The sequence below is a fragment of the Anthonomus grandis genome, chromosome 18 (assembly GCF_022605725.1).
Source record: "Anthonomus grandis grandis chromosome 18, icAntGran1.3, whole genome shotgun sequence".
Classification (NCBI taxonomy): Eukaryota; Metazoa; Arthropoda; class Insecta; order Coleoptera; family Curculionidae; genus Anthonomus; species Anthonomus grandis.
In genome coordinates, this window is record NC_065563.1 from 11,682,908 (window position 1) to 11,709,323 (window position 26,416).

General features: G+C 34.2%; 2 protein-coding genes across 6 annotated transcripts in view; one reads left to right on the plus strand and one right to left on the minus strand.

Moving 5' to 3' along the window:
- Positions 1 to 1,086: 1,086 nt before the first annotated feature.
- Positions 1,087 to 13,218, minus strand: LOC126746811 (succinate dehydrogenase [ubiquinone] flavoprotein subunit, mitochondrial). The gene is made up of 11 exons (XM_050455210.1): positions 13,039 to 13,218; positions 12,626 to 12,890; positions 12,345 to 12,573; positions 12,097 to 12,289; positions 11,860 to 12,040; positions 11,675 to 11,797; positions 10,697 to 10,896; positions 10,112 to 10,309; positions 9,823 to 10,028; positions 9,001 to 9,170; positions 1,087 to 1,651 (listed from the first exon to the last, which is right to left on the minus strand). Exons 1-11 carry the CDS (start codon positions 13,102 to 13,104, stop codon positions 1,491 to 1,493), a joined length of 1,992 nt encoding a protein of 663 aa, XP_050311167.1. The 5' UTR covers positions 13,105 to 13,218; the 3' UTR covers positions 1,087 to 1,490.
- A 1,260-nt stretch (positions 13,219 to 14,478) lies between these two features.
- Positions 14,479 to 26,416, plus strand: part of LOC126747093 (uncharacterized) — a 49,698-nt gene continuing 37,760 nt past the window's right edge. For 4 of the 5 annotated variants that reach the window (XM_050455587.1, XM_050455586.1, XM_050455588.1 and 1 more), the window contains exon 1: positions 14,479 to 14,639. In XM_050455587.1, coding sequence (XP_050311544.1) covers positions 14,561 to 14,639 — 79 coding nt within the window. In that variant the 5' untranslated portion in view covers positions 14,479 to 14,560. Of the gene's footprint in view, positions 14,640 to 16,872; positions 17,037 to 26,416 lie in introns of those variants that run through there. The other variant, XM_050455589.1, reaches the window with a different exon arrangement.

Here is a 26,416-nt window from a genome sequence, read left to right on the forward strand (position 1 = left end):
AAGAATTAAATGTAGGTACCAACGAGTATCAACTCAATAACCCACGAACTGTATATTAAAAATCCTTTAAAATGAAACAAGAAATTACGTCATAATTAGACAACGTTGCTTATAATCATGCGCTACTAAAATACTAATATCAACAAACTCTTTGATTAAATGATCTTAGGCGCTTTTTAATATCCACAGTCTGTGAATGAAAAATCCAGGGGGATAAATTTGCTTTTTTTTTGATACAGTCATCTTGTAAATGAAAAAGCCCATTCTACGTAGTATGTAGTTGTGGTTTAATAATTTTTTAAATAAATCTGCTTCTAGGATCAAAAATATTAAAAATCAAAAATCTCCTCGAATAAATGAATTTTTTGAAATAAAAGAAAAACCAATAAATTAAAAATCCCATTTTATAATTTGACATCATTGCTTGCTACAAATGTGCTTTTAGAAGCCAAAAGACCAAAATACCAAAAAGCACCATTTCCTTGAAATGGTGCGCTTTTAAACAGTAAAATACTAAGAATGAAATGTATGTAGAGCGTGCGGTTTTTTGAACTCGCCGCTCTTAATTTAACATTTTTATAAACGAGTATCAACTCAATAACCCTAAAAGATAAGGAATTGCTTCATAATTAGACAACGTTACTTATAATAAATGATGCGGTTTCTACATTTCTATGAATAAATGAACTTAGACGCTTTTTAATATCCGCAGTCTATGAATGAAAAACCCAGGGGGACAAATTTGCTTTTTTTTGATACAATCATCTTGTAAATGAAAAAGCCTATTCTACGTAGTATGTAGTTGAACAATGTTTTTAATAAATGTGCTTCTTGGAGCAAAAATACTAAAAACCAAAAATCTTTTAAGATGCGTTTTAACGCGTGCGAAAATTTTTGAAGCGTATAAAAATCTTTTTAATATCTTCCGCATATGATTGAAAAATCGAGGCTAGATATTCATGTAAATAAAAAATCCTATGCTAAGGGTGCACTTTATGATTCGACAACAGTGCTTTTAAAAACCACAATACTAAAAACCAAAAATCTCTTCAGGCTGGACTTACACTGTAAAAAAAAACAAAAAAGAAGCGTGTGACAAGGGTGTATATTTCAATAAGGATTTTTTTACATAAACTTACATGACTATTCACAACAGTGGTGCCGCCGCCTTGCGCAGCTCCTTCGCCATAAAACAATAAATTACTATACAACTATCAAACAACAACAACAAGAAAAAAAATACTTTCACGACACATAATACCTTCGTTTCCTATGACAACAACATGAACAATTTCCAAATCGTGTTTATTTATTTACAACCCACCCTACTTACCTCCGAGCAAAAGTCAATTTGACAACACTGTTAATACAAACACATATAAAAAAAATAAATCCAGCAAAGGTTGATCTGATCCGTTTGTTTACTAAAGAGAAGTACGTGTTTCGTATAAACTAAAAATTTAATGAAAAAAAAGTGAAAACAAACTTTCTTAATAAGATCGGATCGCGGGCGGCACCGTTTTGCACTCGCACTGATCCAGGGTGTCGTCGATGACGGCCCGGTACCGGATGTTCACCGTTCCGGTTTGCGTATCGATGTCGGTCAGGGTGTGTTTCCTCCAGTGGTCGTCCATGCACCTCTTCACTTGCCCTTCAAATCAAATTAAATATTTAACGATGTCGAGAAGTACAAACTGTTGGAATTAATATTCTTTTATATTAATACAAAAACCAATAAAACAGGTTCCGAAAAGAAAATAAAACCCACAAACATAAATTAGACATAGGGCTCATAGAAAGTACTAGAAAGGCAAAAGTGGCAATAAACTTAAGTACTCTAAAAGACTTTTTTTTTAGGTTGTTAAGAAAATGGTTCAGTTATACAAACAAACATATTTGATTTATTTGACAATTTGAAATGAAGCAAAAAGGCTTTTGATGTGAGTTTGTAATTTTAGTCTTAAGCAGAAACGTGTTGAATACAGATGTATTAAAATATACTTTCGTTTAATTTAAATTACCATACACCATTAAATTTTCGTTAAAATTTAAAACAAACTCTTCAAACAAGTCAAAACACAACAGACAAAGATAAGTATTACAATAATAAAATAAAACCCATTCAGTAACTACAATGGCCCGCAAAATTTCAATTCTTATTTCAGTTCTATTCGGTATTGCATCGATTTTGATAATTTTTTGCTCAGTTTTATTGTCACAATTTTTTCATATCGACGCTACAAACATGTCCAACCGATTTGGTGTTATACAGGGGTTAATGAAAAGTCGATTTTTACTCTAAACTTTTAAGCACCCTGTGGAAAAAATTCACAGCCGAATAATGATTCTTTTTGCTGCATTTTTAAGCCCCATCGTTGGTTAATAACTTGTTTTTTGATTCATTCGGGTTTTTTGATATCTATCTTCTTAAAGAAAAAGCACATATTTTTTGCCTTTCTCTTTACACATGAGTCCTTACGGAAATATCCATTAATATAACATTTTTGAATATGTCCGATACATCATTGGTTTAGGAACATAAGATAAGGGGCTCTTAAATCTGACAACACCATTTTGTAAAATGAGAGAAAGTAGCAATGAAAATGAGTAATTTATTATTGCATGTTGTTATTTTTTATTCAAATAGAGTCGTAATAAAAATAAAAAATTTGAAATTTCAAAAGGGCGTTTTAACGAGCACCAAATTGCGCAAATTTGCCTCAATTTAACCCAATGGTGAGGCTCGAATTTGAGACACCTTTACTGTAATATTAGTAGTTATTGATTTTAGTCTATTCATGTTTAAGTAATTAGCGACCACAAAGTCCTCATATATAATCTGATGTAGTAATAAAGGAATTTATTTGATTTAATTTAATAATTGAAATTGAATTGGAGGGTTATGCCCATGAAAAAATTTTAATAAGCTGACTACCAAGCACAGATAAGCAATTTTTCAATCTGGATCAGTATCTTCAGAGTAAGAAATACTATGAAATACACGTTTTAACAGGAGATTTAAATATAAACCTTTTTCTCAATGAATATCTAATGGAAGAATAAAAGAACATTCTCTCTTTTTTTGGATTCCTATCTTGCATTAATGAAATTACAAGACCTATATGGATCATTTTCAAAAAATAACGAAAACTGAATATTACATTGGGAAGTTGACAAATAAATTACTTTTATCATTTATTTTGGTGCAAATATACAAATTATCTTCAAATTATTTTATAAAAATTATGTACCCCTCATATTTTCCAAAAAAAAATTAGAAAATGACATGGTAATGAGATTTGTCAAACACGGTAATGTACAGATGACATGGTAATGTAAAATTGGTGTCATGGTAATGTCCAAAGATAATAAAATTTGGAAATGTGCCGTTTTGTCTGTTTAAAAACTGATTTTTTTAGATTTAATTATTAGCAGTAAGTATTTTTTCCACTAAGTAACAAAAACTACAAACATACAAAATATCAACATATCGTCAGCCCAATGCCAAAACCATGAATGTGAAAAATCGTGATTTGGAGATATTTGGGTTTGAAGGTTTTGATACTCTGTGAAAATTCAGATTTTTGTCGGAATAATTTCATTTCTTGGGAGACATAGGGTCTACTTTGACAGTTTATGACTTGCTCATTATTTTTTCTGTTTATTAGCCCCCACCTTCCAAAACGTCACATTCGTGGATTTGGCATTGCAAAATTTTTTTTCAAATCACTTATAGTACAATAAGAAAACCTAAAGACACAATGATTTTCAATATTTTTATTGATTTGAAATATCAATAAACATGTGTATTTTCATTGGGAAACTAGGATAAACTCAGGAACTATAAATCTAAGGAAACAAAACCACTTAAACTTCTAAATCATTGGCAAAATAAACTATTAAAACGAAAAAGGTTTTCTCAAAAAATACTGAAAATACAAAAGGAACTAAATTTATATGCTTAAACGAGCTTGAGTATAAAGTGAAATGGTTTAATTTTCATCTGAGTTAGTATTTTTACTGTCATCTGGTTCTGGTAATCTATCCCTAATATTATTATTAATTTTTAGCGACTTGTAAAAACTACACATTTTTTGTAAATTCTGATATTTTGGCTTCGCAATGGGTGACTCACATTCATATGATTTTTTTAACTCCGCTGTTTTTGGTCGACCTCAAATTTTTTCATGCAGTTTATGTCATGAAATTCTTGTTCAAAATCCATTTTGTAAAACACCTTCGTCATGTCCGATTTAAGAATCCACGAATCCAGCAAACCTTACGCCACGGTATATTTTCTTCATCAAATTTTTGCGCTGCAAATTCTTTAAAATCATAAACATCATCAAAGCTTCTGCTTCTCACTTCAAATGGGCGTGGTTTCATACGAACATCTTGTATTACTTGCGCCCAACCTTCAGGAATGTATACAGGAACATGCTTAGCTTTCTGCTCAATTTTGGAATGTATGGAATCGCTTTCCATTTCAGTGTGTCCGCTTTCGAAAAATTTATGATCTATGATTTTCAAGCTAGGATGAACAGAAATGAGCTGCATACACATAACAGCAAAATTTGAATTCTTTTGCTGGCCATCTCACATCATTCTAACTTCTGTTACTTCTGGATTAGATAATACGTATTCATAGATACAAGAAGCGATTTCATTTGAACCCCTTTTACCCTGGGTTTCATCCCATAGATAGCAAATGCCATCTTGATTTCCAATATTATAAACTGTCAAGTTATAAACAGCTAACTTGCGCAAGTAAAATATCTGTCCTGCAGATCCATTTGGAGTTGTGAGTACAGCTTCAAGGTCAAAATTGAATGCTAATATAGTAGAATTGTTTATTGCTTCCAGTTTATCAGCACTGCGAGCCTTGCGTGCCAATTCCTTTCTTCTCAAGTGTTGCTGGAACTTTCTTCTTGCGCTTCTTTTTCTTCTCCGGTAATATTTTTCTGTGCCAAACATATCTTGCACTGGTCCTTCTTTGGCTTGAAAAAACCCACGTTATACCTTAGTTCCCTTTTAGTCCATACATTGCTTATCTGTTTAGACTTAGCGCTATCCATTATTTTTTGTGTTCTAGATGTCACGTTTATCATTTTATAATTGATTTTTTACTACTCAAAATCTATACATGAATGTTACAAAGTATACTATACACTTACAATGTCAAAACAACGAATGTACCACGAAAGTGTCACATTCACGATACGCGCGTTGCGACAGTCGAATACAAACTAAGATACGTCAAAGGCAGTACAGCTACCTCCAGCAAAACCATGATGCTTGCAGATTCGTTGGTTTGGCATTGTCAAGAACTTGGTTTAGAGGTGCTTGAAAATGTAGATAGGTAAAAATTGCCAATTTTGCACATTCATGGTTTTGCCTTGGGACCGACGATATCAAAACAAGTGTGCTGTTTATTTATATACATACAACTAAAAATTATAATTCATTTAAATACTTAAAAATAAAAATTGCACATATAAACGACACTAAATATGTAGAAGAAAATTAAACCAATTCGTCTATAACTTTAGACTCGGGCAGAGCTTGGCACAGGTGTCGCGGACAGTTTATGCAAAATTTCACTACATAGAATAAATTGGATGTCACGCTTTTTTGGCCAAAAGAATTGCCCACCTTTTCTGTCCATAAATTGAATTTCCAAACACCTACGATTAAGAGATAAAACTACTCCCGGATACCAGAAATCATTAAATAGAACAGCCACCCACTCATTAGGTTTAATGTGTGATTGATTATCTTTGTCCTCTTCAGGAATATCAAATTCAGGTTTATGAGTGACGCTTAAAAGTTTATCGTCGGGTATGGGACTCTCGGTAGTTTCAGTATTAATGATTGCTTCATTGATTTCTTTAATATTATTATCTTGATGCTCCAATGGATCAATGTGTAATTTTATGTGTCCAAGGTTGTAATGGGTGCAAGATTTGCCAATATCGCAAGATAAACAAGTCAATGTGTTAAAGTGTATTTCTTCCTTTTCTCTGCACCATGTTACATTATGCACTAGCATTGTACCTTTAAAGGTACCAATACTTTCGGTAATTTCGTTATCTACGGTTTGTATATCCAAATCGCTCACTGTATTAATATGTATGTTAGATACATTTTTATTAACTACATCCACAAATTTTTCGTAACAGGGTATGTCTGTATTTTCCGCTACCAATCGGTCCGCTGTACGTTTTAAGGTTGCCCCAACTCCGTCCGGGGCACCTTTGCCATGTCCAGCCTCACTGTATGACCAAGAAATCTTGTTAATATTTGTAAATTTAGTTGGCAAATAATACCCAATGATATTAAACATCGTCTTGTTGCGGTATTGTGTACTAGGGCTATCCGAAAGAAAATAGATGGTATTTATCAATGGCGTGGAAAAAACGTTCTAAAATTGGAATCAACTGAGCTGCAATTGCTTTGGCATCATGTCTAAGACTCGGAGATATAGTGCAAAATGAGCTTACCCGATCCTTGCTGTAAGCAACACCTGTATGTAATGATATTTGCTGCCTTGATGCGCCAAAATGAACTGACTGTGCCTCGGAGGAATATTTGCATGAATAGTTTTCTGAAAAGTCAATATAAAGAAGCAATTCGGAGTCATTAAGTAATCACCTAAAGCGGGTAGCTTTCCGTTGGCGCGACACCTGTATTAGAAATAATGGATTGCATTTTGAACATGAACAATAAATAGTTTAAACAAAATTGTGTTTTATTTAACATTACAACCTAAAATAACCCCTCAATCGGGGCTCTAATGCTTAGTAGGCTTATGAGAGGTCTCAGTCTAATAATTTTTGTTTACATGACCTGCCGCACAAAAGAGGCCATAATTCTGAGAATTGGCCAGGATATCTAAAAATCAAGGGCGTTTCAATGTCTCTATTTCTTCTAATAAGTTTACACAGAAGCTTGAAATTGATCGTATTTTTATTAATACACATTGGACAAAACAAAATAAACTTTAAAACTCCGATACTAATTGTAACTTGCGCTTTATTACCGTGTAAGTGTGAAATTTTGGTATTTCTTAAGAAAAATGCAAAAATTGCCATAAAAAATTTATAAACAAATTTCGACCTACACATATTTAGCTTAAAATGTTTGAAATTAAGTCAGCTATCGCCCCCTTAAAGGATCGCATCTAGCTTCCGGACACCCTGACAATATTTCACACATTATATGTCTAATAACAAATTTAAGCTTTAGTACAGGTGTTTTTCCGGATGTTCTAACAATGGGCACTGTTACACCACACCACCACTTCATAAATCGGGGTCTTTGGATGACGTAAATAATTTTAGACCAGTTTTCCTTATTTCGAATGTATCCGAGATAATTGAAATGATTTTAAAACAAAGAGTAAATAACTTTTTTTTTTAAATAATAGGATTTTATCGGGAGAAGACGTCAACCGAGGATGCCATTATTAAATTAACGGAACAGCTGTATGACGCATTGGATGCAAATAAGCCAATCTGAGGTATATTAATTGTAGTCCTAACAAAAGCATTTGACACGGATAACCATTTAATACGTTTAAAAAAAAATTAAGAAGTTGCGAAATTCGGGGCATAACCAATAAAATTATCGAAGTTATTTGACAAGTAGGAAACAAGTGGTAAAAGTTATAGTAAAATGAGAGATATCAAATGTGGAGTACCCCAAGGCACTGTTATGGGACCACTTTTATTTATTATATACATAAATAGTCTTTTTTCTATAAGAACTGTGGGAGGAATTATACGACACAAATTGTTGTCTACACAGGAGAGACCTGGCAAGCCCTAAAACAAACAGCCGAAAATGATTATCAATTAATTGCAGATTGGTTTAAGAACAGCAAACTAACATTAAATGGACAAAAAACAAAATATATTAGTTTTACTTCTTACACCAAAAATATTCCCCAAATAGAGGCTTTAAAAGTTAGTAAGTCACAATTGTCCATAAAATATTTGGGTATTATTGTAGACCAACATCTTAAATGGGATTTACAATTTAAAGCAGTTGACCAATAAAATTAGAGGTTTAGTTTCAACTTTTAAATATTTAAAACAATACCTTCAGTATCAAGAACCTTAGCATAATATACTATTCGTTTGTTCAATCTCATTTGACTTATGGATTGATCGGGTGAAGTGGTGTCCGGTATTGCCACTTACAGCAATTAATAACCATCATTCAAAAATGGATACTAAAAATTATATTTCGAAAAAATTGACTATTTCCAACCAATTTACTTAATAAGGAAACAAAAGTAATGGACATGAACTTTACTGTTTCAATTTAAGTATGAACATATATAGGAAAAAAAATTATTCTTGAAACTTTATCGAACACATACCCCACAAGAAATAGGCTTAATCAAAATGCGCGTGTTGGTAGGAACAAAATAAGTATTGGTCAGCGCCATTTCAAATATTTAGCACCGAAAGTTTATGATATTATACCATTATAAAAGTTTATGTAGGGCAATGGATTAAACTGACAGATGCGGCTATATTTCATCGTTCGGTGAATAACATGCAGCTTGTTCTTATTATTTTTTTGTAATAACAGAGCGATAACTTTTATTAAACGTTTGATAATTCCCATGTGCTTTTGTTGATTCCTATGTGCTACTGTGAATATTTGAATTTAAACAATTTTGTCTTTTCTTATTGTATGTGTTGTGCAAGATGTGAATGCCCTTATTTTTAATGTTGTTTTAAAGCCGGCAATAAGAATAATTGAATATGGACAGATACAAATAAATTATGAGTGATGTATTGAAATACCATTGATGGAATATTTTCTCGGACTTGACAAGAAAAACCCGAATTGGACTATATATATCCCTAAAGAAAAAGTACCAAGAAGCTTCTAAATAGAGCTGCTTCTATACTAATCGTTTATATTTCTTCCTTGTACCTGTACGTAAAGTAGATTTTGTCATTTTGGAAATAAACGTATTATTATTACCTTCAAGCGGTTTGGTGTAGTCGTACTCGTCGCATCGGGCCTTGTAGTCCTCACGGGCGTGCGCCCCCCGCGATTCCTTACGGTTTTCGGCGGCCACGATCGTCATCATCGCGTTCAACATCAGATTTTGCAGTTCCAACGTTTCTACCAGGTCGGAGTTCCAGATGAGGCTGGAAAGGTCACACATTTTTTTTTTGTTCGATGTATTGGCAACAGCGCATTAAAAAAACATAATAAACATACTAGTATTTGGAAATAGTGGGAGTTGTTAATTTATATGAATTTTTTGATGCACGACTGTATCTTGTCGTATATTTTGTAGTATGTTTGGCAACAAGGCATGCATGCAATTTACAAAAAAAATTAATTTTCTCGCTAAATAATCGTTTTTCAAAAAATTTCATACTCACGTGAAATGAGCTCATTGTTTCACTTTACGTGACAGTTTTTGATTCAAGTCCCTATCTTCAACAGCAAAAAAGTTATCAATGATTTTGAAAAAAATGCACGGAAATATAAAAAATTAAATTTTTTCAAAAAATAATCGTTTTTCAGAAAATTTCATACTCACGTGAAATGAGCTCATTGTTTCACTTTACGTGACAGTTTTTGATTCAAGTCCCTATCTTCAACAGCAAAAAAGTTATCAATGATTTTGAAAAAAATGCACGGAAATATAAAAAATTAAATTTTTCCAAAAAATAATCGTTTTTCAGAAAATTTCATACTCACATGAAATGAACTTATTGATCCACTTTACGTGACACTTTTTGATTCAAGTCTCTATCTTTAACAGCAAAAAAGTTATCAACGGACCCTCACCTGTGATCAGAAACCTTCAGATCCCCCATCTGCTTGTACAACTGCTGCATCTTCGCGATTCCCTCGCAGAGCGTCTCCTCGGTCCTAAAAACGGCCGCGTGCGTCTGCATCGTCTTCTGCATCTGCAACCTCAAATCGGCCGTGCTCGTTTTCCCGTTGGCGTGTCTACACCAGTCCAGGTTACTCACGCTCTCCTCGCCGGCGTTCTACAATCAATTTAAACCTCACAACTAACTCATTCTAAAGCCCAATTTCTTATGTAGTTTTTTTTTTTGTAGGAACCACTTACGTCCTTAATTTTGGCAACTTTCTCTCCCGGTTTGTGTTCGGCGGCGATGGTGTGGGCGCAGGCGCGCCCAAACACCACCAGGTCCAGCAGGGAGTTTGCGCCCAAACGGTTGGCGCCGTGCACAGAGGACGAGGCCGCTTCGCCGCAAGCGTACAGACCGGGCACAATGGTATCTTGACCGTCACACGTTGTTAAGACCTACGAACGTTTCATTAATTATTCGTTCATTCTTCTTCTTCTTTTTTTTCATATATAATAATAATAATAATATTTGTTGTTTATCGTGACCTCAGTGAATAAGTTTGCTTAATGTTTATTTTTGTTGGATATAGGGCAAAAAAACTACTTCGGACGGTCAATTGTATATTTTGTCGACGTTTCGATCTCTATGAGATCATCCTCGGGACTCCAAAAAGTAACATAAAAAGCAAACATGTTTTTTCACTTAAGTCAAACATATTGAATTCGCCCTGAAGAAGCAAATAAATTTTGCGAACTTGGACTCTTTAATTTATTAATCCCAAAACCCAACAATTCTAACCCCAAACGATATATAATCTTATTATTAACGTCTTCAAGGCTTACCTGTCCCTTATAATTGGTGGGTACCCCGCCCATATTGTAGTGCACGGTCGGTAAAACGGGGATCGGTTCTCTAGTGACGTCGACCCCCGCGAAGATCATCGCCGTCTCCGAAATGCCGGGCAGCCGCTGGTGCAGTTGCTCGGCGGGTAAATGGTGAAGTTGCAAAAACACGTGGTCTTTTTCCGGGCCACATCCGCGACCTGAAAAGTGCATTTTATGGAAAGTGGAAACAATTATTCACTATTGATTTATCTACTAACATTCAAAAAATTGTTGCTTTTGATAGGCTGCTTACCATTATAAGCGACGAGGCAAGTTTATATAATATGGAGCAATTTTCCGATCTACTAAGAATTTTTCAAAAAATGAAAGTCTCAAAGTTAGTATGTTGATGGAAGATAAGAATAAAGTTACCTTAGCAACGGGCCATGCGCCTTAGTTACCGACCATCGACGTTCTGACTTATAGCTGTTAATTCTTATTAAAATTAAAAATTATGTTTTTCTTTTCTCAATTGCATGTTTCGTCGTTTTAAAGCATCATCAGATCAGATGCCCTAATGCGACGAAACGCGTAATTCTTTAAATAGGCTCTTGATTTGTCAGACTTTGACTGTACTTGCTCTTCCTTTGGTTTTTGATTAATATCTAACTTCAATAGCAGGAAAGTTATCGAGGATCTTGATTATGATAAAAAAACCAAAAATGCCCTTTTTCTCAAAAACTAACAATTTTTCAAAAAATTTTGTTCTTACATGAAATGAAGTAAATAACTTACTTTACACGCCACTTTTTGATTTATGCCCCTATCTCTTATAGCAAAGGAATTATTAAAAAAAATCATACAATTTATAAAACCCCAAATTCTCTCAAAAACTAATAATTTTTCAAAAAAATGCTACTCTCACCTAAAATAAACCAACAAGTCCCTCTACAGCTCCCTTTATCCCAAAAAGTTATCACAAAACATCCATCTCACCTTCTCTGATCTCGATAGTCATACTCCGGGACACCACATCTCTTGAGGCCAAATCCTTGGCCACCGGAGCATACCTCTCCATAAACCTCTCGCCTTCCGAATTAATTAAATAACCACCCTCGCCTAAAACAAGAAAAATTCCTCACGTAAAGACCTCTGACTGTATTCCTTCAATAATAACCGACCTCGACAGCCTTCGGTAATCAAACAACCGGCCCCATAAATCCCCGTAGGGTGAAACTGGACAAACTCCAAATCCTGATTGGGCAGTCCGGCCCTGGCCACCATGGCGGTACCGTCTCCGGTGCAAGTGTGCGCCGAGGTGCAAGAGAAAAAGGCCCTGCCATAACCTCCGGTGGCCAACACCTACAAAAATGCTTAAATTGTAGAACCTTTAAGGGACACACTTAAAATATACTTACAGTACTCTTGGCTATGAATCTATGAATGGTACCGTCCTCCAGACAAAGAGCTATAACCCCCCGGCACTCTCCTTTTTCCATAATCAAATCCAGGGCGAAATACTCGACGAAATAGTTGCAATCGTACCTTAAACTTTGTCCGTAAAGGGTGTGAAGTAAACTGTGCCCGGTCCTGTCTGCGACACAACAGCACCTAAAAAACCTTTTTATTAAGAAGACAACTTTTACGGCCTAAATGCCCCCCTTACCTATGTGCCTGTCCTCCCTTACCAAACTTCAAAGCCTGCCCCCCAAAAGCCCTCTGGTAAATCTTCCCGTCGGGGGTCCTGGAAAAGGGCATCCCGGTGTTTTCCAACTCGACAACAGCCTGCGGGGCCTCCCTGGTCATATAATGGATAGCGTCCTGGTCTCCCAGCCAATCAGAGCCTTTCACTGTATCATACATATGCCATTGCCAATTGTCCTCCTCCATGTTACCTAAGGCACGAAATATATACCCACAACGTCAAGGCATAGTTATATGGCTCACCTAAAGCAGCATTAATGCCCCCCTGAGCGGCAACAGTATGAGATCTAGTAGGAAATAATTTAGTGATCACAGCGGTCTTGAAGCCTTCGGCTACTAAACCGAAGGCGGCACGGAGTCCAGCTCCTCCTGCCCCGACAACTACGGCATCGTAAGTGTGATCGACCACGGGGTAAGAAGCTGAGCCAGCTCCCGAGCTGCATCTCGAAGCGTTTTGTCTGTCTACATTAATATGGAGAGAGCGGCTTGATGTGGCTGCTAGGTTTGCCTGGGGAGATTTTTGAAGGTCATTTATGACAATAGGATGACAGGGGGCCGCATAAATTAAATATTAAAGGGATAAATAAGAATAATGGGAAGTTATGTAACGAAAATTCATCTCGGGTGGAAGGTTTGCGGTCCAAGCGTTGGCTTACCTTGTTGACGAAATGATTGAGGCAACCTTTTAAAATGTTCGGTTGCAGTTTTAATATGCCGCTCATCTTTGGCCGGGTGAAGTAGCAATTTTGTTTAACTTTTAATTGGCAAAAATAACGCAGGAAATGCCCAAGGAGACACGAGAGGTTTCCTCCTCTAGATGATTTTTTTTTTGAAGAATCTGAGTCAATCTTTTTAGACAGACCGTAAAAGAGTGTTCGTGCGCTCTCTTTCTAACTTATGGTGTGAAACAAGGATGGCGATATCGTTCGATCGGGTTCCTCGAGATGGCATATGTCAAACGTGACAGTGACAGAAAAAATTACAAATTATTCCCGAGAAATAGGCAATAATATGTGAATAACTAGAGGAATATTAGGAAATTATTACGCTATTTTAGTTATTAGATGGTTCTATCCACTGGTTATTATGAAATTTGATTATTTAAAAAAAGTACTGGGAGGTTAGGTTATAGTCCGCTTGGTTGCCTACCTATACAGGTGAGAATACAGTAAGAATACGAGGGTCAGTTCAAAAGTTAACCCTTAAATTAATACCTTTTGATTTAAAATTCAAAACGATACACAATCAAGTTATAACTAGACTCCTCCTCAGGAAAAGTTTTATTCCAAGCAACTGACGTCATCCCGGGTTCGAGTGTGCCCAAACAAACCCGAGCGTGCAACCATATTAATATACACTGCTGACACGTTGAAGTGCGGATATTTTCTTAATAAATAACGCAATTATTTAATTTTTAAGTTTCAATCAAAAAATGCTTAATAGCATTTACAAGGGTGAAAAAAAACAATATATACATAAATTTATTTATTTATTAACTTATTTTGAGCCTTATAGTATTGAGGAATATTTGAACATTAGTAACATTAGTGATTTATTAGTATAAGGTTGTTTGGGTCGTGTACTTAATAGGGTAGTTTTCTGAAAAATATTAAGATCCACTTAAAAAGGATAATTATTCAAATCCACTTCATAATTTAGACAGTGTATACTGGATATTCCCTCAAGAATCACTTGATCACGTGACCTCATAGTTTGACACTTTGAGACTTTTGACACCATTAACAGACCTGTCAAAAATTGACAATATTTTGACAGCACTGTCTTTGACGAACTTTTTTATTTGTCTTCTTGGCCTAAACAAATTCAAAAATTAAAAAAATCCTGGAAAAATAAATTGCTATTAGTGAGCCTATTTTTGAAATATGCCCACGTTAACTGCCAACAACAAGAGAAAAAAAGAAACTTCCGCCACTAACATCATCAGCTCCCATCCTGCATCCTAAAAATAAATTTCCATATTTTTCGAAAAAAATAGAACGGCCCAAAGGGGCGTGGTGGGGAGTACGACATGACAAAATAACAGACGAGAATCGAGATATTCTTCAGTGGTCTGTAAGACCTCGCCCGCTTAAGAAGTGAACTTGTCGAAGGCCCCTCGTAACGGCGCGACGTCATTCGGGTCCGTTCGTGCGTAACCGGTCAAACACGTGTTCGAAAATGTTGAAATCGCTGTTTCCTTGGAAACACAACAAAACAAAACAAGCGATGGCGGCACATTCTCCGATGGACGACCACGGTAAGTCTAAATGTCAAAAAATTATTTATTTATTTATGTTTCGGTCGAAATTAATCGTCAGTCCGAGTGTCGCGGATATATCGAAGCGATAAAGCATCGGGTGAATTATAATTGCGCCACGGAAAACGTTAAAAATAGTGTCATATGGTGGTCCCGCCTACAAACAGTGGCATCAGGAAGTATAATAGAAAACCGACCAGCAGGAGACTATTTATAAAATGGAAACGAAATCCTTACGACACCACGGAAACGCTCTGAAGACTTTAATATGGGACACTTATCGGTAACACAATTTTAGTTTATCAAGCTATTTTAAGGAGCTGGTTGTGTGGGAAATCCACCTTGCTTATAATAGTAGGTAGTTGTTTAATCGAACTTTTCGGTCTATTATGGGGCCTTAGTATAGTTTCCTGCATCCAAATGGGGTTTTTAAAAGGTTCAGCACTAATCAGCTGATTAGGGGATGAAGAGGAATATGGGCACATTTGATTAAGAGAAATCCCCTTCGATTAATAGTCCAAGGGTCTGTCTGTTACTTAATCATAAATTATTTTTAAGCCGGGTGTTTATTAAAGGCTTTCTAAGTCAAGGATATTGAGCCCTTACATTATTTAAGAGGTATGCAAGTTTTTTGTTCATAACCCTACTTTTTGGGTTCCTTAAGTTGGTTGGTGTTTAGTGAGGTTAAGTTGGGAATAGTTAGGTTAGGTTGGGTTGGGTTAGGTTTCAAAATTCACCCAATATTTCAACGGTTTGTCACCTAGCAACTCGGTTTTATTCAACGATTCCCATGCCCTCTCTGTATGCAAGTTTTTTGTCCGTAAACCTATTTTTTGGGTTCGTTTATTTGGTTGGTGTTTAGTTAGGTTAGGTTGGGTTGGGTTAAGTTTCAAAATTTCCCCAATATTTTAACGGTTTATCATCTACCAACTTGGTTTTTTATCCATAACCCTATTTTTTGGGTTCGTTTACTTGGTTGGTGTTTAGTTAGGTTAGGTTCGGTTGGGTTAGGTTTCAAAATTCACCCAATATTTTAACAGTTTGTCACCTACCAACTCAGTTTTCATTCAACGATTTCCATGCCCTCTCTGTATGCAAGTTTTTTGTCCATAACCCTATTTTTTGGGCTCGTTTAGTTGGTTGGTGTTTAGTTAGGTTAGGTTCGGTTGGGTTAGGTTTCAAAATTCACCCAATATTTTAACGGTTTGTCACCTACCAACTCGGTTTTCATTCAACAATTCCCATGCCCTCTCTGTATGCAAGTTTTTTGTCCATAACCCTATTTTTTGGGTTCGTTTACTTGGTTGGTGTTTAGTTAGGTTAGGTTCGGTTGGGTTAGGTTTCAAAATTCACCCAATATTTTAACAGTTTGTCACCTAGCAACTCGGTTTTCATTCAACGATTTCCATGCCCTCTCTGTATGCAAGTTTTTTGTCCATAACCCTATTTTTTGGGTTCGTTTAGTTGGTTTGTCTTTAGTGAGGTTAAGTTGGGAATAGTTAGGTTATATCTAATTCAAAATTTCCCTAATACTTTAACAGTTTATCATCTACCAACTCGGTTTTTATTCATCAATTCCCAGGCCGAGCACCTGGAAATAATAATTTAAATATTTTCCTCGTCAATGGCGCTTGTTCACCTTGATTTACCATAAACGTGCGACATTGTCGTGCACCTGACTATTTTTTTTCTTTATTTTGGTTGCATTTTCCCCCCTGGGTCCGTCCCTAGGCCCCGCGTTGCCACATCTGCCGCACTCTTTAGGATTAATTGTTGTTTATACAGTACCTATACAACGAATATATCAGATTGAATTTCCATTATGCTAACGCAGTTTCCCTGCGATAATAATGGGTCGACCGTTCAAATATTTAACGAAATAATTACATAAGATCGACTCCTGGCCTTGGACAGTGCTTGTGAAGACGGCGCAGGTATTTCTTAGACTAGCGGGTTTTACACTTTCCACCTAACAATAATAAAAATCTCTTTTGCATCGGCAACGTCGCCTCGTTAATTTTAACTGTCCAAATTATCGCTTTATCTTTGTCTTGACTATGGCAAGTCATGTCTTGGATTGCTTCGCCCTTGCATTTGACAGCGGCCCAACGGTTCAGGCGCTGTTGCCGCGTCTTGTTTTTATTCTTGCAGCATATAATTTAATATTTTGAAGGTGTCACTCGCGCTCGTCTAAGACCAAGAGGTAGTAATTATCCATTCATCTCAGACACGCCGATGCATACATTATTTTCCTATTTTTGTTATATACACAAAATGTGTGTGTGTGTACGTAATTATGTTACTTTAATAGAAAATAAGTGACGGTTCGAAGATGTTTCGCGGCGTTGTTTAGTGCGGGCATGCAGAAAAGGATGTTTTACTTTTACGGGGAAGTGGGTACGTCGTTTATATACCGAGATAATAAATATTTATGTTTATGGCAAAAAATAAATAAAAATGGCGTTCTGTAGGTGTAGAAGTGGGTATAATACGGTAATTTATGTTATTCTAGAGTAGGGACTGTTTGAAGTAGAACACACACCCCTCACCCTTCTCTTTCTAAAAATAAAAAAACAAAAGAAAAAAAACATTTACATAATCCTCTCTGCTCCTACAAACAAACCTCTTGTTTGTTGGTGTGTTTACACGCTCCTTAATTGCCCGCTAATACGTTTATAAGACGTTTTAAGCGTGTTGTTTATTTAATTACTTCACTTATTACGAGTACGTGCCATAAATAGCACAGCATTACATTGTGCTTTAATTGGACAAAGGATTTTTTTTTTGACAATTAATTAGGAACATAAAAATGAAATAATTTACATATATGTGTGTGTCTTATGACAGCTGTCGCTTGTCATTGAAATTGACAATCTCATTTCAAGTGTTTCTATTTTTTAATCTACGACATCCGGAAATTCCGTATGTGAACTTTGACGATCTGTAAAGCCTTTTCTATTAAAAGTATTGCGACAAAATATTTTTTTCAGTGTACAGTTAGGCTTTTTTAATGCCTAGTGGAAATTGGAGCAAAATCGGACAGCCAGGAATAGAGTACTCAATTTTTTAGTAAAATTACAAAAAAAATGCCCTTGTGAACTTTGACGATCTGTAAAGCCTTTTCTATTACAAGTATGGGGACAAAAATTTTTTTCAGTGTACAGTTGGGCTTTCTAAATGTCTAGGGGAAATTAGAGCAAAATCGGACCACTAGGTATCGAGAAATAAATATTCAAAAAAAAAATGTGCCTATTAACTTTGATGGCCTGTAAAAACATTTCTGTTTGAACTATTGGTGCAAATAATTTTTTTTCGTGTAGAATGTGAGTTTGTTATTGCTTAGTGAAAATTGGAGTAAAATCGGACAGCCAGGAATAGAGTACTCAATTTTTTAGTAAATTTACAAAAAAAAATGCCTTTGTGAACTTTGACGATCTATAAAGCCTTTTCTATTAAAAGTATTGGGACAAAATATTTTTTTCAGTGTACGGTTAGGCTTTTTTAATGTCTAGGGGAAATTAGAGCAAAATCCGACCACTAGGTATCGAGTAATAAATATTCAAAAAAAAATGTGCCTATTAACTTTGATGGCCTGTAAAAACATTTCTGTTTGAACTATTGGTACAAAATATTTTTTTTCGTGTAGAATGTGAGTTTATTATTGCTTAGTGGAAATTGGAGTAAAATCGGACCGCCAGGAATAGAGTACTCAATTTTTTAGTAAATTTACAAAAAAAAATGTCTTTGTGAACTTTGATGATCTGTAAAGGCTTTTCTATTAAAAGTAATGGGACAAAATATTTTTTTTAGTGTACAGTTAGGCTTGTTTAATGCCTAGGGGAAATTAGAGCAAAATCTGACCACTAGGTATCGAGTAATAAATATTAAGAAAAAATGTGCCTATTAATTTTGATGGCCTGTAAAAACATTTCTGTTTGGACTATTAGTACAAAATATTTTTTTTCGTGTAGAATGTGAGTTTGTTAATGCTCAGTGAAAATTGGAGTAAAACCGGACAGCCAGGAATAGAGTACTAAATTTTTTAGTAAATTTAGAAAAAAAAAATGCCCCTGTGAACTTTGACGATCTGTAAAGCCTTTTCTATTAAAAGTATTGGGACACAATATTTTTTTCAGTGTACAGTGAGGCTTTTTTAATGTCTAGGGGAAATTAGAGCAAAATCGAACCACTAGGTATCGAGTAATAAATATTCAAAAAAAAAAATGTGCCTATTAACTTTGATGGCCTGTAAAAACATTTCTGTTTGAACTATTGGTACAAAATATTTTTTTTCGTGTAGAATGTGAGTTTGTTAATGCTCAGTGAAAATTGGAGTAAAACCGGACAGCCAGGAATAGAGTACTAAATTTTTTAGTAAATTTAGAAAAAAAAAATGCCCCTGTGAACTTTGACGATCTGTAAAGCCTTTTCTATTAAAAGTATTGGGACACAATATTTTTTTCAGTGTACAGTGAGGCTTTTTTAATGTCTAGGGGAAATTAGAGCAAAATCGAACCACTAGGTATCGAGTAATAAATATTCAAAAAAAAAAATGTGCCTATTAACTTTGATGGCCTGTAAAAACATTTCTGTTTGAACTATTGGTACAAAATATTTTTTTTCGTGTAGAATGTGAGTTTGTTATTGCTTAGTGAAAATTGGAGTAAAATCGGACAGCCAGGAATAGAGTACTAAATTTTTTAGTAAATTTACAAAAAAAAATGCCTTTGTGAACTTTGATGATCTGTAAAGGCTTTTCTATTAAAAGTATTGGGACAAAATATTTTTTTCAGTGTACAGTTAGGCTCTTTTAATGTCTAGGGGAAATTAGAGCAAAATCTGACCACTAGGTATCGAGTAATAAATATTTAAAAAAAATTTGCCTATTAACTTTGATGGCCTGTAAAAACATTTCTGTTTGGACTATTAGTACAAAATATTTTTTTTCGTGTAGAATGTGAGTTTGTTATTGCTTAGTGAAAATTGGAGTAAAATCGGACAACCAGGAATGGAGTACTCAATTTTTTAGTAAATTTACAAAAAAAAATGCCTCTGTGAACTTTGATGATCTGTAAAGGCTTTTCTATTAAAAGTATTGGGACAAAATATTTTTTTCAGTGTATAGTTAGGCTTTTTTAATGCCTAGGGGAAATTAGAGCAAAATCGGACCACTAGGTATCGAGTAATAAATATAAAAAAAAAAAATGTGCCTATTAACTTTGATGGCCTGTAAAAACATTTCTGTTTGAACTATTGGTGCAAATAATTTTTTTTCGTGTAGAATGTGAGTTTGTTATTGCTTAGTGGAAATTGGAGTAAAATCGGACAGCCAGGAATTGAGTACTAAATTTTTTGGTAAATTTACAAAAAAAAATGCGTTTGTGAACTTTGACGATCTGTAAAGCCTTTTCTATTAAAAGTATTAGGACAAAATATTTTTTTCCGTGTACAGTTAGGCTTTTTTAATGCCTAGGGGAAATTAGAGCAAAATCCGACCACTAGGTATCGAGTAATAAATATTCAAAAAAAAAATGTGCCTATTAACTTTGATGGCCTGTAAAAACATTTCTGTTTGGACTATTGGTACAAAATATTTTTTTTCGTGTATAATGTGAGTTTGTTATTGCTTAGTGAAAAGTGGAGTAAAATCGGACAGCCAGGAATTGAGTACTAAATTTTTGGGAAATTTACAAAAAAAAATGCCTTTGTGAACTTTGACGATCTGTAAAGCCTTTTCTATTAAAAGTATTAGGAGAAAATATTTTTTTCAGTGTACAGTTAGGCTTTTTTAATGTCTAGGGGAAATTAAAGCAAAATCTGACCACTAGGTATCGAGTAATAAATATTCAAAAAAAAAGTGCCTGTGAACTTTGATGGCCTGTAAAAACATTTCTGTTTGAACTATTGGTGCAAATAATTTTTTTTCGTGTAGAATGTGAGTTTGTTATTACTTAGTGGAAATTGGAGTAAAATCGGACAGCCAGGAATTGAGTACTAAATTTTTTGGTAAATTTACAAAAAAAAATGCGTTTGTGAACTTTGACGATCTGTAAAGCCTTTTCTATTAAAAGTATTGGGACAAAATATTTTTTTCAGTGTACGGTTAGGCTTTTTTAATGCCTAGGGGAAATTAGAGCAAAATCGGACCACTAGGTATCGAGTACTAATTATTTAAAAAAAAATGTGCCTATTAACTTTGATGGCCTCTAAAAACATTTCTGTTTGAACTATTGGTACAAATAATTTTTTTTCGTGTAGAATGTGAGTTTGTTATTGCTTAGTGGAAATTGGAGTAAAATCGGACAGCCAGGAATTGAGTACTAAATTACTGGGAAATTTACAAAAAAAAATGCCTTTGTGAACTTTGACGATCTGTAAAGCCTTTTCTATTAAAAGTATTGGGACAAAATATTTTTTTCAGTGTACGGTTAGGCTTTTTTAATGTCTAGGGGAAATTAGAGCAAAATCGGACCACTAGGTATCGAGTAATAAATATAAAAAAAAAAAATGTGCCTATTAACTTTGATGGCCTGTAAAAACATTTCTGTTTGGACTATTGGTACGAAATATTTTTTTTCGTGTAGAATGTGAGTTTGTTATTGCTTAGTGAAAATTGGAGTAAAATCGGACAGCCAGGAATGGAGTACTCAATTTTTTAGTAAATTTACAAAAAAAAATGCCTCTGTGAACTTTGATGATCTGTAAAGGCTTTTCTATTAAAAGTATTGGGACAAAATATTTTTTTCAGTGTACAGTTAGGCTTTTTTAATGTCTAGGGGAAATTAGAGCAAAATCGGACCACTAGGTATCGAGTAATAAATATTTAAAAAAAAATGTGCCTATTAACTTTGATGGCCTGTAAAAACATTTCTGTTTGAACTATTGGTGCAAATAATTTTTTTTCGTGTAGAATGTGAGTTTGTTATTGCTTAGTGGAAATTGGAGTAAAATCGGACAGCCAGGAATTGAGTACTAAATTTTTTGGTAAATTTACAAAAAAAAATGCGTTTGTGAACTTTGACGATCTGTAAAGCCTTTTCTATTAAAAGTATTAGGACAAAATATTTTTTTCCGTGTACAGTTAGGCTTTTTTAATGCCTAGGGGAAATTAGAGCAAAATCCGACCACTAGGTATCGAGTAATAAATATTCAAAAAAAAAATGTGCCTATTAACTTTGATGGCCTGTAAAAACATTTCTGTTTGGACTATTGGTACAAAATATTTTTTTTCGTGTATAATGTGAGTTTGTTATTGCTTAGTGAAAAGTGGAGTAAAATCGGACAGCCAGGAATTGAGTACTAAATTTTTGGGAAATTTACAAAAAAAAATGCCTTTGTGAACTTTGACGATCTGTAAAGCCTTTTCTATTAAAAGTATTAGGAGAAAATATTTTTTTCAGTGTACAGTTAGGCTTTTTTAATGTCTAGGGGAAATTAGAGCAAAATCTGACCACTAGGTATCGAGTAATAAATATTCAAAAAAAAAGTGCCTGTGAACTTTGATGGCCTGTAAAAACATTTCTGTTTGAACTATTGGTACGAAATATTTTTTTTCGTGTAGAATGTGAGTTTGTTATTGCTTAGTGAAAATTGGAGTAAAATCGGACAGCCAGGAATTGAGTACTAAATTTTTTAGTAAATTTACAAAAAAAAAAGCCTTTGTGAACTTTGACGATCTGTAAAGCCTTTTCTATTAAAAGTATTGGGACAAAATATTTTTTTCAGCGTACAGTTAGGCTTTTTTAATGTCTAGGGGAAATTATAGCAAAATCGGACCACTAGGTATCGAGTACTAATTATTTAAAAAAAAATGTGCCTATTAACTTTGATGGCCTCTAAAAACATTTCTGTTTGAACTATTGGTACAAATAATTTTTTTTCGTGTAGAATGTAAGTTTGTTATTGCTTAGTGGAAATTGGAGTAAAATCGGACCGCCAGGAATTGAGTGCTAAATTTTTTAGTAAATTTACAAAAAAAAAAGCCTTTGTGAACTTTGACGATCTGTAAAGCCTTTTCTATTAAAAGTATGGGACAAAATATTTTTTTCAGTGTACAGTTAGGCTTTTTTAATGCCTAGGGGAAATTAGAGCAAAATCTGACCACTAGGTATCGAGTAATAAATATTTTAAAAAAATTTGCCTATTAACTTTGATGGCCTGTAAAAACATTTCTGTTTGAACTATTGGTACAAAATATTTTTTTTCGTGTAGAATGTGAGTTTGTCATTGCTTAGTGGAAATTGGAGTAAAATCGGACCGCCAGGAATTGAGTGCTAAATTTTTTAGTAAATTTACAAAAAAAAAAGCCTTTGTGAACTTTGACGATCTGTAAAGCCTTTTCTATTAAAAGTATTGGGACAAAATATTTTTTTCAGTGTACAGTTAGGCTTTTTTAATGCCTAGTGGAAATTGGAGCAAAATCGGACAGCCAGGAATAGAGTACTAAATTTTTTAGTAAATTTACAAAAAAAATGCGTTTGTGAACTTTGACGATCTGTAAAGCCTTTTCTATTAAACGTATTGGGATAAAATATTTTTTTCCGTGTACAGTTAGGCTTTTTTAATGCCTAGGGGAAATTAGAGCAAAATCCGACCACTAGGTATCGAGTAATAAATATTCAAAAAAAAAATGTGCCTATTAACTTTGATGGCCTGTAAAAACATTTCTGTTTGAACTATTGGTACAAAATATTTTTTTTCGTGTAGAATGTGAGTTTATTATTGCTTAGTGGAAATTGGAGTAAAATCGGACAGCCAGGAATTGAGTACTACCAGTTAAAGAAACTCTAGACTGGAAAAAATATATTTTATTCCATTTAATAGAAGTACCTTAACAAAACTTGTTACAGGCCGTCAAAGTTGACAATGGAATTTTGTTCGTAAATTTACTAAATAAAATACTACTCTATTTCTGCTAGTCCGATTTCACTCTAATTTCCCCTCGATGTTAATAGAACCCTATTTTATACTGGCAAAAGTATTCTGTCACAACAGTTCAAGCAGAAAACTTGTTATAGTCCGTTAAAGTTGAAACGAACAATATCCCTTGAAAAATGTATTACTGCATACCTAGTTGTCCGATTTTGCTCAAATTTCCCCTAAACGTTAAAGAAACTCTATTCTATATTGGGAAAAAATATTTTATCCCAATAGGTTTAATAGAGAAACCTTTACAGGTCGTCAAAGTTAGCAAAAGGTATTTTATTCGTAAATTTACTAAAAAAATTACAACTTTATTCCCGGCTGTCCGCTTTTAATCAAATTTCCACTAACACGAAAAAAAATTATTCTACTGAAAAGTTTATTAGCTTGTACCTAGTTGTTCGATTTTGCTCCAATTTCCCCTAGACGTTCAAAAACCCCTATTCTGTCCAAATAACTCAAGCAGAAAATATGTTACATAGGCAGAATAACTTTCGACTCCACTAGGCTCAAACCCTTGAATAAAATTACTTTCTTTAAACAATTTTCCTGGATATTCTTTAGTCCAGACAGTAGAAAAAACGGGATATTACAGAAAATCTCAAAATTATTATTAACTTATATTTTCTTTAAAGTTCGATCGAACTTTTGACGGTCACAGGAATCCGCTATGGTCCGTCTCCCTTTAGCTTGTATTAAACTGAAGTCTCGTTAGTTGTCACGATGCAAACCAGTGCACGTCAAACATTTTTTTTTATTTATGGAATAATTGAATATTTAAAATATATAAGGTGGTAATATACAAATATAAGTTAATTTGTTTAGTCCGAGCGCTCCTGTTATATGCCGTCTTTTACTGTGTGAACTTTAATGATTTTTTCGATTTTTCACAAAAGAAAAATTATTTTTGTTAGTATAGGCGCTCCTGGAAGATTTATTCGGTAAAAATCATGAATATTTGGGATAATATTATTTTTTTAAGGTATAGGGGAAATTTTAGCAAAATCGGACAACTAGGTATAAAGTAATACATTTTTCAAGGAATATTGTTCGCTTTAACTTTAACGGCCTTGAACTATTGCGATTTTTTTCAATATAGAGTAGGCTTCATCAGTTGGGACCAGTAGAAATTTTCCTTAATTTTGATCAGTAGAAAGTTTTTTTAAATACAATTCAAGTCGAAATAACCATTGAAGATTGTTGAGCGACAACGCTACCCACCGCGTTATATTTCTGACAAGCTTTGAGTCTACGGTTTTTGGGGCATCATGCTTCACAGAACCATGACGTGATAAGAGCTCCGCTTACGAATTTGAGTATGTTTTAATATTTGTTAAATTATATACATATGCACAATATTTCAAATATTTTCAAAAAATTAATAATTATACCCTAAACCAAACCGAAATACCAAATTTCATTCAAATCGGGCAAATACCAAAATTACCACATAAAATAATAATACCCATTAAATCCCGATTAGATTTTTTTTTTATCATTAGGACCCACTGTGTTGTAATTTTTGTCTAGCAAAATGCCTTGTATAGACCAGTGTCGTATGAATATTATAATAATACACGGAAAATGCTAAAACGTCAAAACGTTGCGAATTATCAGGGCTAAAAGAACCCGATTTGGTAAAAGATATGCACATATTCGGATTCTCCAGAGTCTCTTGAATAATTCCGTATCAATTCCAGGAAGTTCTGAGCTATTTTAAGCATTTTATCAATGAAATTCGGGAGCAGGTCCGAGCCGATTCATCCACGTTGACGCCATGTTGTAATTAAAATCGCGCGTAGACGTCAAAATTGGCCATTTTCAGACAATGATTTCGGGTATGAAAAAAGGTTTTTACCTTATGATTTGTACATGGAAAAACAGTATAAAGCCTTAGGAACAGTTTAACGTCAATCCTGGACCGATTCCAATCGGTTTTAGTCGTTAAATTTCGATTATAAAAAGGGTCTTATTTTAGGTGGAAACGGGCGAAAATCGCCGGTTTCGTTGCCATGGAGACACGCACTTGTTGGGTGCTAGACCACATTAGTTTTTATACCTTGTTCGTCCGGCCCGGGGGGTGTACCAATATTCAGCTGACCGATTTTTTCAGAGACTTTTCATGGAAAATTGCATTTTCTTGGAAAATGGTGATATTTGAAACAAAACGGTATTTAGTGGATTATAGCCAGATAAATTCCTCGTGTTTGAGGGCAAAAATGGTCTTCGTATGTGGCATAGCCATTGCGGTATTAGGCGTCAAAGTCAAAAAATAGTCTAGAGCAAAAACTGCTCTGCGTAGATGATTGTAGAGTGTATCGAAAAATCGGTTTTAAAAGGTTCTTTAAATGCTCCAATTGAATGAAACCTCTAAGTGCCGCCACTAAAAAGTTATTAATATTTGAAAAAAAAAGCGTAAAAAAGGGTATTTTCAAATGAACACTGCTCACCCTGTATAAACGATAGGGTTCAACTTAATACACCGTTTTATTCGGAAAGGATGCAGGTTTAATTAATCCAAATGATTTTTTTTTTAATCTTGCACCATAAAAATTTCATAGAGAAAAAAACAAAAAAAGTCAATTTTTTAAGGTTTTTTTGATTTTTCTCCTAAAAAAAACATTTTTTCAAAAAAAGTCCTTAATAAAAATTATAGTTCTCGATGAGGCGCACATATCTTTTGTGAGTCACTATTTCCGGAAAGATACCGTTAAACCGTCAGAAGGGCTAGAATATCACACATATCTGAAACTTTGAGCGTTAAAAAAAAATACTTCCCGTACGCTGAGAATAACCAAAAAGTATACAGTCCATCTAGAGATGAGGTCTATTCGACCCGTTAAATTTCATAAAAT